This window comes from Carcharodon carcharias, chromosome 18 (genome assembly GCF_017639515.1).
Source record: "Carcharodon carcharias isolate sCarCar2 chromosome 18, sCarCar2.pri, whole genome shotgun sequence".
Taxonomy (NCBI): Eukaryota; Metazoa; Chordata; class Chondrichthyes; order Lamniformes; family Lamnidae; genus Carcharodon; species Carcharodon carcharias.
This window is the reverse complement of record NC_054484.1, coordinates 77,023,113-77,039,674: the sequence shown is the minus strand read 5'-3', so window position 1 is coordinate 77,039,674 and position 16,562 is coordinate 77,023,113. Positions and strand designations below refer to the sequence as shown.

General features: G+C 42.1%; 1 protein-coding gene across 2 annotated transcripts in view; it reads right to left on the bottom strand.

Moving 5' to 3' along the window:
• man1a2 (mannosidase, alpha, class 1A, member 2) overlaps positions 1 to 8,676 on the bottom strand; it is a 147,891-nt gene extending 139,215 nt beyond the window's left edge. For both annotated transcript variants that reach the window (XM_041210731.1, XM_041210734.1), the window contains exon 1: positions 8,109 to 8,676. In XM_041210731.1, the coding sequence (XP_041066665.1) occupies positions 8,109 to 8,452 (344 nt within the window). In that variant the 5' untranslated portion in view covers positions 8,453 to 8,676. The remainder of the gene's footprint in view (positions 1 to 8,108) is intronic.
• Positions 8,677 to 16,562: the final 7,886 nt, after the last annotated feature.

Below are 16,562 nucleotides of genomic sequence, written 5' to 3'. Positions count from 1 at the left end.
ATGTCTAATCAGGGTCATAAGTTTCAGCCATGGATCTTCATGTAACTGAACAGGCAATTTTCATCCACAGTTCTTTGGGCACATGGAACAGGACATCCCATAAAGGTCTTGGAATCCGAAGTGCAGGATTTGCTTCCTTTTCCTTCTTTCCCTGCCACCACTTTGCCTCATCATTATGACGCCACGATTCAAAGCTTGATGCAACTTAGTAGACAAGTTGTTGCCATTATGAACAATTGGTTTTTGAAGCGTTTTCTTTGTGCTCCCTTGGAATGTTGGCCATTTGAGAGTTGGGAAAACAGGACCTGGCCAGAGTTAATTTTTCAGGAGTTTTGCCTGAATGTTTGTGCAGCTGGCTTCAAAAGGGACATCAGCATTTGTTTGATGGTCCTCCCATTGAATCTGGAAGATGCAGCAGAAGCATTGCTGATGGATTTTCTCCAGCACTCTTATGTAACACTGATACACAGTCCAGGTCCCACTGTACTACCAGAGTGCGGTGAAGACAGCTGCTCTGTACACTAGGACTTCCGTGAACTCACGGAGGTCTTTGTTATCAAACACTCACTGCCACAGCTTATATAAGGCTGAGCTGGCTCAGCTGATGCGATGTTGGATCTCCTCAACAATGGTGGCCTTTTGAGACAGGTGGCTGCCAAGGTATTGGAAGTGCTCAACATATTCCAGAGTCTCTCCTTCAACATATACATAAAAGGTGGATTATTTGACTAACAAGATTTGGGCTGACATGAGTTTTGTTTTGGCAAATTCAAAGACAGGCCGAGTTTTTCATATGCTGAATGGAAGAGATTGAGCGCAAGTTGAAAATCTAGTGCAGAAAGGGCAACGGCACTACAATCATTCACAAATTGTAGATCATGTGGTTAGTTCACTTTTTACACAGAAGCAACTTAGGTTAAAGAGTTTTCCATTTAGATGATATTTAATACTGACACCAGACGGCAATTGATCTTTGATGAGGCAAATAGCCACTGTCAGGCATATTGTAAATAGTATGGAGGCTATCAAACAGGCTTGCTTGGCCCCGGTCCAGATTTTGAAGGCAATCTATTTCATCTTGCATTCAAAATAGTTGCAGTCATGAACATCACCATTGCATCATGAAGGAATTGCAGGATTGTGATGAAAAAAAGCTCTCTTTCTTAAAAAAAGGTACGATGATGGGGATAAATCTACTGGTGAAGTTTGTAGTCAACATTGTATTCTGCATAGTTATATCCAAGCCCTTTCCAATGTCTGCTGGCTCCCAGTGTATTAGATCTTTACCCTTACATTCAATCAGAGCTTCAATCTATCCTACCCACATAAATCTTTTCTAGCCCCTTGGACCAACACTTTGCTCCACTCTTCATTCTCAGTTCTACTAGATATATCCTTCGCCCTTCACTCACTACTAATGGCAAAAACCTTATGATACCATACTCCTGGAGTCGGGAATGTAGTTTTGAAACCTCGTGTTCTTGCTATCTCTCCTGAACTCTGAAGGCCTCCTTGAAACAGTATTTGGCCATATTTTCTGTCATTTCCCCTAAATCTCGCCTAAATTAGCAGGATAGATGGGGAAAACCAGTGAATTTAATATTTTTGGATTTTCAGAAGGCATTCAGTAAGGTGCCACACAATAAACTATTACACAAAAGGCCCATGGGATTTGGGGTCAATATCTAAGCACGGATTAAGGATTGGTTAACAGACAAAAAGCAGATTGGAAATAAATGAAACATGTTCAAGGTGGGAGAGTGTAACCAGTAGAGTGCCTCAAAAGTGTGAATCAATGCTTGGGTGTCTGCTATTTACAATTTATATCAATGACTTAGAGGGGATCAAGTGTATCATATCCAACTTTGCTGATGATACAAAATGAGATCGGAAAGTAAACTGAGAGGAGGATGTAAAGATGCTGCAAAGGACTGTAGACTAGTTAAATGATTGGTCACGAAGGTGGCAGAAGGGAGAATAATGTGAGTAAGTGTGAAATTACTCACTCCGGTAGGAAGAATGGAAAGTACTTTTTTTTAAAAAAGACACCAGTAAATGCTGGGATTCAAAGGGAAGTTTTTTTTCCCCATTCAAGCGAAATTTATTGCCCATCCCTAATTGCCCTTAAGAAGCAGGCAGTGAGCATTTCCTTAAACCATTGCAGTCCATGTGGTGTAGGTACACCCACATTGCTATTCAGGAGGGAGCTTGAGGACTTCAACCCAGTGACAGTGAAGGAGCAGCAATATAATTCCAACTCAGGCTTTCAGGTGGTGGCGTTACCATGCATCTACTACCTATGTCCATCCAGGTGGTAGAAGTAACGATTTTGGAAAGTGTTGCCAAAAGAGCCTTGGTGAGTTGCTGCAGTGCACCTTGTGGATGGCTTAGAACGCTGTCATCATGTACTTGTGGTGAAAGGAGAAAATGTTTAAGGGTTCCCAAACAAGCAGGCCACTTTGTCCTGGATGGTGTTGAGCTTCTCAAGTATTGTTGGAGCCATATTCAAGGCAAGTGGACAGCCTTTGGCGAGAGAGTTCCTAGCCTCTGACTTGCTGTCAACATCTCAGTATATATGGCTGGTCCAGTTATTTTTCTGGTCAATGCTCAATGATGTTGATGCTGGGGGATTCACCAATGATAATATCACTGAATGTCAAAGGGAAATGGCTATATTTTCTGATGTTAGAGATGGTCATTTTCTAGCACTTGTGCGGCATGAATGTTACTTGCCAATTATCAGTCCAAGCCTGAATGTTGCCAAGGTCTTGCTGCATGCAAATACAGACCACTTCTGCATCTGAGGAGCTGCAAACACTACTGAAAACTGTGCAAGCTTCAACAAACATCACCAGTTGACCTTGTGTTTAAGAGAAGGTTATTGATGCAGCCAGTGAAGATGGTTGGACCGAGGATAACGCCCCAGGAAGCTCCTGCAGACACGTCCTGTGGCTGAAATGATTGGCCTCCAACAATAACAATCAATAGTTAACATGCAAACAGTTAGAAAGGAAAATGTATGTTAGCCTTTATTGCAAGGGACATGTAGTATAAGTCCAAGGAGGTCTTGCTGCAATTATATAGGACTTGTGGGACCATACTTGGGTATGCTGTGTACAGTTTTTGTCTCCTTACCTAAGGATATACCTGCCTTGGAGGAGGCGCAAAGAAGGTTCACTGGCTTGATTCCAGGGATGAGAGGATTGTCCTATGAGGAAAGAGTGAGTAAAATGGGCCTATAATCTTTGAGTTTAGAAGAATGAGAGGTGATCTTAATGAAACATGAAATTTTTTTTATAAGTTTGATAGGGTAAATACTGAGGTGCTGTTACCCATGGCTGGAGATGCAAGATCTTGGAGTTTCAGGATAAGGGGTATACCATTGAGGACTAAATTGAGAAATTTCTTCACTTTCAGGACTGAGACACTTTGGAATTCTGTACCCCAGAAAGCTAGGGCTCTTCAGTCATTGAGTACATTCAGGAATGAGATTAAAAGATTTTTGGCCACAAGGGATATAGTGATTGGGCAGGAAAGTGGAGTGGATGTAAAAGTTCTGTCATCATCTTATTGAGTGGCAAAGCAACTTAAGGAGTTTAATGCCTAACCTTATTTCAATGTTCCTATAATAAAATGCATTTGGGATATTGTATTTTACAACAATATGTATTTATATATCACCTTTAACATAAAAAAGTCCCAAGATGCATTACAGGAAAACTATAAAGCAAAATGTGACACCGAGCCACATGAGGCAATATTAAAACAGATGGTAAAAGGCTTGGTCAAAGAGGTAGGTTTTAAGGGCTGTCTTACAAGAGAAATGAGAGGTAGAGGGGCAAAGGGATTGAGAGAGGGAATTCCAGAGCATAGGGTCCAGACATCTTCAATAGCTGAGCAATTAAAATTGTGGATGCTAAAGAGGACAGAATTAGATAAGCACAGATATCTCAAAGGGTTGTGGGGCTGGAGGAGATTTGAGAATGGGTATGCACAAGGGAAGGGGGCGCACAAGTGACAAGGCCAAGAAAGGATTTGAAAATAATGGGATGAGAATTTTAAATTCAAGGTATTGCTTGACAAGAAGCCAGTAGAGGTCTGCGAAGTCAGAAGTGATGGACAAATAAGATTAGATAAAATTAATAACAAGGGCTGCACAGTTTTGGATGACCTCAACTTTATAGAGAGTAGAATGTAGGTGGTCAGCCAGGAGTGCACTGGAATAGAATTACCTGGAAAAACTCAGCAGGTCTGGCAGCATCGGCGGAGAAGAAAAGAGTTGACGTTTCGAGTCCTCATGACCCTTCGACAGAACTTGAGTTCGAGTCCAGGAAAGAGCTGAAATATAAGCTGGTTTAAGGTGTGTGTGTGGGGGGCGGAGAGATAGAGAGACAGAGAGGTGGAGGGGGTTGGTGTGGTTGTAGCGACAAACAAGCAGTGATAGAAGCAGAAGCAGACAACCACACCAACCCCCTCCACCTCTCTGTCTCTCTATCTCTCCGCCCCCCACACACACACCTTAAACCAGCTTATATTTCAGCTCTTTCCTGGACTCGAACTCAAGTTCTGTCGAAGGGTCATGAGGACTCGAAACGTCAACTCTTTTCTTCTCCGCCGATGCTGCCAGACCTGCTGAGTTTTTCCAGGTAATTCTGTTTTTGTTTTGGATTTCCAGCATCCGCAGTTTTTTTGTTTTTATCTCTGTGCACTGGAATAGTCAGGTCCAGAGGTAACAAAGCATGGTTGACAAATTCAGCCTATGACCTGAGGCAGAAGCAAGGCTGGGCAATGATATGGAGGTGGAAATAAACCACGTTAGCCACGGACATTTTTTTTAATTCATTCATGGGATGCAGGCATCGCTGGCTAGGCCAGCATTCATTGCTCATCCCCAATTGCCCTTGAGAAGGTTGAAAGTTCATCTTGGGGTCAAATTTGATACCAAAATTAGGAACAGTCTTTTTCAGCCTCAGACAGATTTTTAGATAAAAGTCTGTAGTAAGAAGTAGTAATGATATTAAATTTGTACAACATATTTATCAATTTGTACAACACAGTTATCAAACTAGTGATGAAGTTGTGTGTGCAGTTCTTAGTATGCCATCAATGAAATTTAGGGTTAAAGAAAGTATACAGTGAACATTCACTAGAATTGCACCAGGAATAAGATATTATAATAGTTAGGCTTGGCTTCACTCTGTGCCAGAATTCTTATATTTCAGTCACAAAATTGTGTTTTTGATGGGCAATGCAGGAGTTGAGAACGCTTCAGTGGAGTACTGATAGTGTTACATGGTCATGGTTAGAGTGCCATTTTAAGATAACACATTGAACTGAGGCCTGTCTCCCTGCAGACAGACATGAAAAAAATCCAATCAAATTTTTCTGAAGTGAGAGTCCTTCCAGTATTCATCCTGCAACCAACACCAAAATGTATCAACAAGTCATCCATCTCATTGCTATCGGTGGGGTTCTGTTGCATGCAAATTGTCACTGTATTTTCTATCAAAAACCAAGTGACTAGACTTCAAGTGACTGATTATGAATCACTGAAACAACCTGAAGTTATGGAAGGCACCAAATAAATATGAATTGTTTTGATGTTATGAAGTAATGAAAAAATCCTAATTTTGTCCATGAAACAGAAAACAGTAAACAATCAAAAAATGTTTTTTTAGATTATGAAAGGTGTTGATAAGGTAAAACAATGAAAGATTGTTACTGCTGTTTGGTGAATTAATAGCAATTCACATTGTTATTATAATGACATTCCACTCGATGTCCTGTGCAGTGGCTTACAGAAGAACTGACTGGAAAACCAGATGCCTTTCAGCAGGAGGACCAAAAAAATAGGAAGGACCCTAATGCCACAGTCATAAAACACATGGCAGGTGACATTCCCTTCATATGTAACACTGGTGGTTAGAACTAGTTGGTTTCACACTCTGCAGCTCAGAATGCCCAAGAAAAGAAAACATGGGGAGGAAATCAAAAGCTATACAAAGTCATTTTTCCAATAGGAAATAGAAAAATCAATTTTAGAAATGGCCTCGAAAGAGTAGCAAAGCCATATTTAAAAAAAACAGCGAAGTAATGGGGAATTAAAATAGGAATGAAACAGTAAAATAATTGAATTTCCTTGTGATTGCCCTAAAAATTAAATGCTGCAATTACTAAAACAAAATTTTAAAAATGATTCCTTAAAATATGGTACAAAGCAGCCAGTGACAATATTTAACTTCTTATAAACTGTTAACTTTGGGAAAAATGTTAAGAATACCATTCAGGATCAATAAGAGTGACAGTTTGCAAATCATTTTAAACACATGACTATATTTATTTTCAAGAATGACAGATCAAAATAGGCTATATTTTAAATCAGTGTGATGATTCCCACTTCTATAACTGGCATTTATCAAGCCTGAAACACTATGGTAGAAAAACAAGCTCTATAATGTCTTTTCTCCAAACGTACATCAAGGTTCACAATATCACTGCAAACCTTTCAACAACTGAATATGTTTTAATTACTAACGAAATGTTAAAAGCAGTCACTGAGGACATGAGGCAACTTAAAGAAATAAGTCATCTCAAACCTGTAAATCTCAAGTCTACAGCAACACATGTAAAACTGACCAGCTAAGCACTAAACATAGGAACATAAGAACAGGAGTAGGCCATTCAGCCCACCGAGCCTGCTCAGCCATTCAATAATCATTGCTGATCATCCACTTCAATGCCTTTTTCTCACAATATTCCCATAGCCCTTATGTCATTGGTACTTAGAAATGTCAATCTCTACTTTAAACATACTTAATGACTGAGCTTCTACGGCCCTCCAGGGTAGAGAATTCCAAAAATTCACAACCCTCAAAGTAAAAAAAATCTCATAATCTCGGTCCGAAGTGGCTTCTCCCTTATGTTGAAATTGTGTATCCTGGTTCTAGACTCCCCAGCCAGGGGAAACATCTTACCTGCATCTACCTTGTCTATCCCTTTAAGTATTTTGCAGGTTTCAATGAGATCACTTCTCATTCTTTGAAACTCTACAGAATTGTTGCACTCCCTCTATGACAATAATATCCTTCCTAAGGGGACCAAAACTGCACACACTACTCCAAGTGCAGTCTAAACAAGGTTCTATACAATTGAAGCAAGACTTTGCTACTCTGGTACTCAAATCCTCTTGCGATAAAGGCAATTAGACTTCCTAATTGATTGCTGCACGCACATAAACACCACAACATGCCCTTTGCCTTAACTCGGGAAAGAAATAGGCATCAACCACTTCTAGTGCCAGTAGTCCAGTGGAATGGGTACAGATTTTGATAACTGGACCCCCATTTACAAGTAACAAATTAAAAACAAAATCAATTACATAGAATTTAAAGCACAGAAACAACCCTACACCGATGCTCCATACCAGTCTGCTGCCACTTTTATTTCAGCTCATCTTATCAGTATAGTATTTCCCATTACTTTCTCCCTCGTGTACTTGTGTAGCTCCCCATTAAATGCGTCAAATACGAACCCCCATCTTCCAACCTAGTTTTGAAACGTTTGTTCACATTACTGCAAGTACACTGGGCGAAAGAACTGGATGATGGTGATGAGAATCCCAGATTACTGCTGGGGGAAAAAGCAAATATTACAGTGTTGCTTTCCCTGCAACAATATCCCAGCCTGGCAAATGTTACTTGTTAGCGATACTCCGGTTGGGAAAGCTCACTCGTAACGGCCCTAAAGGTCGCTCTTGACGTTTCTCCTAAATTATGTTAGTCCTAAGCAATTTGGACAGCAGCTAAAGGATTCAATGGGTGTCTGTGTATGTGGTGTTTCAGGCCTACATTAGCTGGCTCAGTGACTATCTGAATAATCGGAAATGCCCTTTACTTCAACTTTTGTGACGAGATAAAGATCTAGGCATCCTTCACTCTTGCCCACTCCAAGCCTGCAGATCCCCTTTTGTTTTGGGATCTCTGTCCGAAATGAAACAATTACTGGGGCACCGGGTTTGCAACATGGAACAAATCTGTTTTCCAAACTCGCCTTCCTCGAACCAGGGGACAGATGCTGTGTCCCCCCTACCACACGGCCAGCCCCAGTACCTGTGTCGGTGCTGATGCTCCTCCCCGCCTCCATGCACCATGACTCCGCCGCCGCCGCCTTGTGGCCCGGCGCTGCCGTCCCGTCCCGCCGGCCTGCCCTGCTCCACATGCGGGATGAGGACGTCCTGCAGCCCCAAGTCGAAGCGCCTGTGTTTGGAGGAGTCGGGCAGAAAGAAGATGGCCCCGAAGCACAGGGTGATGAAGGCGCTGAGGATGAGCAGGAGGATGAATTTCTCCGACAGCCGCAGGGTGGCTCTGTGATGCGGGTAGAAGGAGACGGCCGAGCTCGGGCTCAGAGCCGCCAAGCGACGGCTCGACACCGGCAGCAGCGCCGGGCTCGACATCCTCCTGCTGCTGCTGCCGCCGCTGCCAGCCGTCAAACTAAGAATCCGCTTTCGGCTATCTGACGATCGCACCAACCGCACGGGTTAACTATCTCCCCGCCCCGCGTAGTGCAATAGCCAGCGGAGGCCACCGACATCCGCTCCGCTCCAGCCCGATCCAGAGCCTCCGACCGCCGCCGTTCCTCAGCGCTGGCGGGGAGCTCAGGTACAGCACCACTGCGCGTGCGCCGCCCCACAGTCTGTGGGGGAGGGGGTGTGATCCAGCCACGCCCCCTCCCCCCAGGGGGCGTGGGGGGTAATCGGCCTCGTTGTGCACGCCCAGCAGCGCGCGCTCACCCACCCACCCAGGTCACGCTCTGAATTGTTTCAGATGTTCCCACCTTGGCACCTTCTCTATCGGAATTGGACTGACAACATTTACAGCACGTCTACATTTGCAAGCTGGCTGACTTGAGTACAGTGCTGTAGAAGCATGCAGTCGGTCAAGGAAGAAGTGGCAAATACATTTGAAAGGTAAATAAAATACAAAACAAAAATCCCCAAATCCGCAGATGTTGGAAAGGTGGAACAAAAAGCAGCAAATACTGGCTGGAATGCACTCGGCAGGAAAGTCAGCTTCATTGTAGATGAGTCGATGCTTCATGTGTGCATCTCGAATTAGAGTCCTCTCACACGAAATGTGAATGCATCTGTTGTCTCCACAGATACTGACTGACCTGCTGGGAGTTTCCGATAAGAAAGAGAGGGCAGGGAAATTAGAAGGTGCCGGGGAACGCTATTCAGTTGATTGGGCTTTTCAAGTACTGCAATAGATCCTGTGGTCTCCTTGTGTGCTGTTAAATTTTATGATTCTATCATGCGTGCTAGTCGCACCCATATTAGTGTTTTGGTGATTTATGGAAAAAATAAACCTGCTATGAGCTGCACAACTATGCGTGAGTTACCTTAGTCACAGGCGAATTATTTCTGTGAAATTCTTGTGCTGGTTGTGTTGTGCAGGCATGGATTGTTAATCTCTCAAGTTCTGTCGAAGGGTCATGAGGACTCGAAACGTCAACTCTTTTCTTCTCCGCCGATGCTGCCAGACCTGCTGAGTTTTTCCAGGTAATTCTGTTTTTGTTATGGATTGTTAAGGGTAAATCGTATTTAACTAACTAGCTAGAGTTTTTTGATGAGGGCAGTGCTGTTGGTGTGGTGTACAAGGACTTCCAAAAGGCATTTGATGAACTGTTGCACAACAAATTTGTGAGCAAAGTTATAACTTATAGAATAAAAGGACAGTTGCGATATGGATACAAAATTGGCTGAATGACAGGAAACAGAGAGCGGTGGTTAATGGATTTTTTTAGGACTGGAGGAAGGGTTGTAGTGGAGTTTCCCAGCAGTTGGATTAGGACCCTTGCTCTTTCAGATACATATTAATGACCTAGACCTTGGTGCAGAGGGCACAATTTCAAAATTTACAGATGATACAAAACTTGATATATATTAACGATCTAGATCTTGGTGTGCAGGGGACAACATCAAAGTTTGCAGATGATACGAAGCTTGGGACTGTTGTGAACTATGAGGGGAACAGTGTGGAACTTCAAGAGGACATAGACAAGTTAGTGGAGTGGGCAGAAAGGTGGCATATGAAGTTGAATGCATTTTGGTAGGAAGAACATGGACAGACAATATAAAATAAGGGGTGAAATTTTGAAGGGAGTGCAGGAACAGAAAGACTTGGGTGTATATATGCATAGATCATTGAAGGTGGCAAGACAAGTGGAGAGAGCAATTAATAAAGCATATGGTATCCTGGGCTTTATTAATAGGGGCATAGAATACAAGAGCAGGGAGGTTATGCTGAATTTATATAAGACACTCGTTAGACCTCAGCTGGAATACTATGTACAGTTCTGCGCAGCCTATTATAGGAGGGATGTGGACACATTGGAGACAGTGCAGAAGAGGTTAACCAGAATGGCTCCAGGGATGAGAAACTTCAGATATGAGAATAGATTGGAGAGGTTGGGATTGTTCTCCCTGGAGAGGAGTTGGCTGAGAGGAAATTTGATAGAGATGTTCAAAATCATGAGGGGGCTCGACAGAGTAGATAGAGAGAAGCTGGTCCCAATTGTGAAAGGATCAAGAACGAGAGGACACAAATTTAAAGTGACATGCAAAAGAAACAAGTGTGACGTAAGAAAAAACTTTTTCATGCAGCAAGTGGTTCAGGTCTGGAATGCACTGCCTGGAAGTGTGGTGCAGACAGGTTCAATCGAAGCATTAGATGATTATTTGAATAGAAACAATGTGCAAGGAAACGTGGAAAAGGCAGGGCAATGGCACTAGGTTGTAATGCTCATTTGGAGAGCCAGTGCAGACATAATGGGCCAAATGGCCTCCTGTGCTGTTAAGATCCTGTGATTCTAAGTACAAAAGCACAGACGTTATGTTAATCTTGTACAGAACACTGGTTCAGCCTCAACTGGTGTATTGTGCCCAGTTCTTGGTATCACATTTTCGGAAAGATGTGAAGGCTTTCAGAGTGGGTGCAGAAAAGATTCACTAAAATAAGGAACTCCAGTTACGTCAATAGATTGGAGACTTGGTACTTGGTAAGGTATTCCTCCATAGTCTTTCACTAGGGAATTTTCAAAGGAGGTGCACAATGAGTGCAGTCGATGGTCACATTAGTGTTTTCCTTGGAGAAGAGAAGGTTGAGAGGAGATTTGATAGAAGTATACAAAATCATGTGGGATCTGGACAAAATAGATAGGTAAACACTGTTCCTATTGGTGGAAAAATCAAGAACAAGAGGGCACAGGTTTAAAGTAATTGGCAAATGAAGCAATGGCAACATGAGGAGAAACTTTTTCACACAGCAAGTAGTTAGCACCTGGAATGTACTGCCTGAGAGTGTGATGGAGACGGGTTCAATTGCAGCATTTAAGAGGGAATTGGATTATTATCTGAAAAGGAAGAATGTGCAGGGCTGTGGGGAGAATGTCGGGGTGTGGCACTAGGTAACTTGAACCTTTGGAGAGCCAGAGCTGACACAATGGGCTGAATGTGCTGTAGTCATCCTTATACTCATCAGGACAGCAACGCAAGATAAACCAACAGTAAAGGGAACAACAATTTATACTGCATGAGAAGAGAATGCTGATTGGTTGGCAAGTGAATGCTGACACAGGACTCTGTCCTTTGCAGAGAGAAGGAGCATGCCCACACATTACGCCTTTTCCAACTAAACAAAAGCTTGGATGACCGCCATTCCCTGGTTCATTCCCATGGCAATGCCTTGCCCAATTAATGTCAACCTGCCTGGTTTGAATTTGAAAAGCTTGGCAGTTAATGGTTAACTGCTCTCTGTTGCATTCTCCATGGCAACACCTCTACCAATTTTAGTCCACTTGCCAAACAATCAGCACTGTCTTCTCATGCAGTGTAAATTGTTGTTCTTTTTACTGCTGGTTTATCTTGCATGGCTGTCCTGATGAGTGCAAGAAAAAAAAGTTTTGATATCATGCCTCTTTTTTTCAGCAATATTCAAGTTCTATACCACAAATTGACTATTTGTAACCATTCTGTGGTATTTTACCTGCAATAAACATAAATAAAAATGATTCGTAAGTCCACAAACTCCCAGGTTAATTTCCGGTTCTGTGCTGAGTTTACCATACAAGCTCAGAAAAGTTGATGAACTGCTTGAAAAGATTTGGCAAAGCACAAAAAGCTGACAGCTCAAAAAACAAAGCACAACTGAAACAATCCTTAATAAAAGCTTGTAACCAATGCTTCTGCTATGAGTTGACTGAATGCATTAAATTCCTTTTTATTGCATTGGATTTCAGGACACTTATTAAAGTTTTGGAATCGAATTACACACTTCAGTTTGTTTTACTGTGAAACTGAATCCCATCAGTCTGGCGAATGACATACAAAATGATATATTTACAGTGGGAGATAAACTTGTCATTACTTGAGCTGCAGCTATGCCTAATATTTCATCAATTATTTTACAGGAGGAAAATCCATGCAATAGTGAAAATTTTGCAATGGTGGGATTAGATATTTTCAAAGAGGGAAGTGAGCTCTTATGGTAGAAAATTTATTTTCCAGGCTGATCTGAGTCATACCCCTAAGGGAATTATATTTTTGATACATTCACCAACATTTTGAAGTTTACACACATTCAGCATTTGAAGTCAAAAATAATTTATTCAATAACTATGTATGTATGTATAAAAATAGCTCAATCACTTATTTCGTGAATTTTGCTGAAGGTATTGCTCAGTAGCATAAATCAACAGATCCATAACTGAATTAGGTAGAACTATAAATAATAATGGCCTGTTGGCTTCCTTATGGCATCATAAACTTATTGAAACAGAAATAAATAATAATTTATTGCCAGATGCATGACATTAAAGACGTGTTAGTGCACCACAACCAAGGATAAGGGTACCACATCAATTTGCAAAACATTGTGCAGATGGTGCATTACCTAAACTTCAGACACATACTATCCAATAGGCCACTTGGTTATCAGGAATTCAAATTAACTTCCTGAGCACTGTATGCAATCCAATGATTTTCAATCAACTCCAATATTCTTTAACTAGTTCTGAGCAATAAGTAGCTACATCCCATTATGTTATCTCTTGAAAGAGTGGTAGACAAAACTTAGACAAAAATCAAATTATCCTTAACTGCCCTACATCATTCCATATCTTTTCATGAATTTCATGTTTACTTTGAAAAGTCTGTACAATTTTAAAAGAAAAATTAATGAGACCATTGATTCATAAGTTGAAATTACACTGTGCAATATCAAAAGTTAAAGGGACAGACTAGTGGACACCAGCAAAGTAAATAAACAAGATTTCATCGCTTCTTACGCCTCCATTCTGCAAGTTTTTTTTCAGTATGAGGTAAATTACTTTAATTGTTTCATCTGCATTAGTTTAATACTAAAATTATGCAAAGCTAATATGATGGTTTTACATCTGCCATTCCATCTTTTATGTAAAAATGTTAATACCCAATTCAGCAGCCAGATGGACCTTCAGGTCAGAGACAAATTATAATTAGCTGGAAAATTGGAAATTTATAAACCTGACAAAAGTCTTTGCATTAACTTCAAAGAACATTTACAATTTTGCCTGAGTAAAAAGCTGTAGTATCTCTCAGCGCCTTCTGCACTTGATCACACTTGGAGATATTCTTTGCATTAATTGTGTTTTATTAGTTCATTCTACTAAAGATTATATATGCTTCCAATGCATGGTTAATTTGAGTGTTCAGGACAATTTTACAAGATTTTACCTCTTTGACATGGTGAACATTGATATTCAGAAAAATTGATACAGCAGAATGTTATTTCTAAAATGCCAAATCTTGTAGCTGTTCTGCAAACATTTATATTAACTAAACATTATTGGAGTGGCCTCACTGATGGTTCACAAAAACACAAGTTATGGGAGCCACAAAAATCCAGTGTGGTGCAAAAAACTAACAGGTAGAAATAATGTATGCATTAAGTATGATTACTGTAGTGGTTTACAGTTAAAATATTAAAATGGATCTGCTCTTATTTGAAATGTCATAACCTACAAAGCTACTGACCAAGAACTAGAATGTGGCATTAGGCTGGCTAACTCTTTTTCAACTAACACAACCACAATGGGCTGAATGACCTCCATCTGTGCTGTAAATTTCTATGATTCTGAATTAAATTCATGTTGAATGGATCAAATTTTCTTTCTTGATGACATTAAATTTCTAAATTATAACCGTTGAGCAACCTCAGCTTCATTAAAAACCAGATTCAATGGGTTGAATCAAGAATACATGCATGGCCCAGGTCTTCCAATCTCCGGATGGTCGAAGACCATACGAACCCTGTAGATGCGCTACTGGACCCATCAGAAGTCCGTATGCAAGGACTCTGTGGGAATTGCCCAGGAAGTTTGAACTTCTGATGGGTAATTCCCCTGCTCCCCAGAACCCTTTGAAAAAGTTTCCAACTAGAGTTAGATAGTTATCCAGGAAATATTACACATGAAAAAAATCTAGTCTAACTCCTGGTAATTATACAACTGAGCCCCCAATTACTCACGCTGATCCTGCAACACCACCCTTGACCCGCAGATTCCCACCTTGACCCCCCAACTCCCCTGGCACAACCTGACTAGCTCTTGACCTGACTAGCCCCGACCACTCAACTACCTTCCTGAGCCGACCTGACTGGCTCCTGACACCACCTGACTAGCTCCCGCCACCTGACTACCTTCCCCCAACCTGACCCAGCTAGCTGCCACCTCCTGACTAAAACCCCCAACCCCCCTGGGCCGACTTGACTAGCCCCCACCACCTGACTCCTGCCCAGTCTGAGAACGCCACCCAACTCAACCTGACTACCACCAACTCACCTATCCATTCATTCACCTGCCACCCTAGCCACCTGTCCCCTACCCCTTTACTGTCATGGCAGATGGTTTAATTTGAATTCAATGAATAAAAACTCTAGAATTAAAAGTGCAATGATGACCATGAAGCCATTGTTGTAAAAACATATCTGGTTCACTGATTCCTTTAGGGAAGGAAATCTGTCCCCCTTACCTGGCCTGGCCTACATGTGACCCCAGACCCACATCAATGTGGTTGACTCTTAAATGCCCCTGAAACGGCCTGGCAAGGCAATCAGTAATATCAAACCGCTAGAAAGTCATTAAGAAATTAAAACTGGACAGACCACCTGGCATCAAGCTAGGCACTGGAAACGACAATGGTAAACTCAGCCCTGTCGACCCTGCAAAGTCCTCCTTATTAACATCTGGGAGCTTGTGTCAAAATTAGGAGAACTGTCTCACAGACTAATCAAGCAACAGCCTGACATAGTCATACTCACAGAATCATACCTTACAGAAAATACCACAGGCATCACCATCACCATCACCATCACCATCCCTGGGTATGTCCTGTCCCACCAGCAAGACAGGCTCAGCAGAGGTGGCACCACAGTAATATACAATCAGGAGGGAGTTGCCCTTGGAGCCCACAACATTGACTCCAGAACCCAGGAAGTTTCATGGCATCAGGTCAAACATGGCCAAGGAAACCTCCTGCTGATTACCATGTACCACCCTCCCTCAGCTGATGAATCAGTGCTCCTCCATGCTGAACACCACTTGGAGGAAATATTGAGTGTGGCAAGGCTGGGTGGGGGACTTCAATGTCCATCATCAAGAATGTTTGGTAGCAGAACTACAGTCCAAGCTGGCTGACTCCAAAAGAACATAGCTACTAGACCGGATCTGTGGCAGATGGTGAGGGAACCAACAAGAAGGTGAAACATACTTGACCTCGTTCTCACCAACTTGCCTGCCACAGATGAACCTGTCCATAACAGTATCAGTAGGAGTGACTACCGCACTTGTGGAGATGAAGTCCCATCTTCACATTGAGGATGCCCTCCATCGAGTTATATGGCACTACCACCATGCTAAATGGGATAGATTTCGAACAACTCTAGCAACTCAAGATCTGGCAACCATGAGGTGTTGTGGATACCAGCAGCAACAGAATTGTACTCTACCACAATCTGTAACCTCATGGCCTGGCATATCTCCTATTCTACCGTTATCACAAGCCAGGAGATCAACCCTGTTCATTGAAGAGTGCAGGAGGGCATGCCAGGAGCAGCACCAGTCATACCTAAATATGAGAAGTCAACCTAGTGAAGCTACAATACAGGGCTACTTGCTTGCCAAATAGCAAAAGTAGCAAGTGATAAATGGAGCTAAGCGATCCCACAACCAATAGATAAAATCTAAGCTCTGCAGTCCTGCCACATCCAGTCGTGAATGTTGATAGATAATTAAACAACTCACTGGAGGAGAAGGCTCCACAAATGTTCCCATCCTCAATGATGGGGGAATCCAGCACATCAGTGCAAAAGATAAGGCTGAAGCATTTGCAACAATCTTCAGCCAGAAGTGCCAAGCTGATGATCAATCTTGGCCTCTTCCGGAGGTTCCCAGCATCACAGATACCAGTCTTCAGCCAGTTTAATTTACCCCACGTGATATCAAGAAATGGCTGAAGGCACTGGATACTG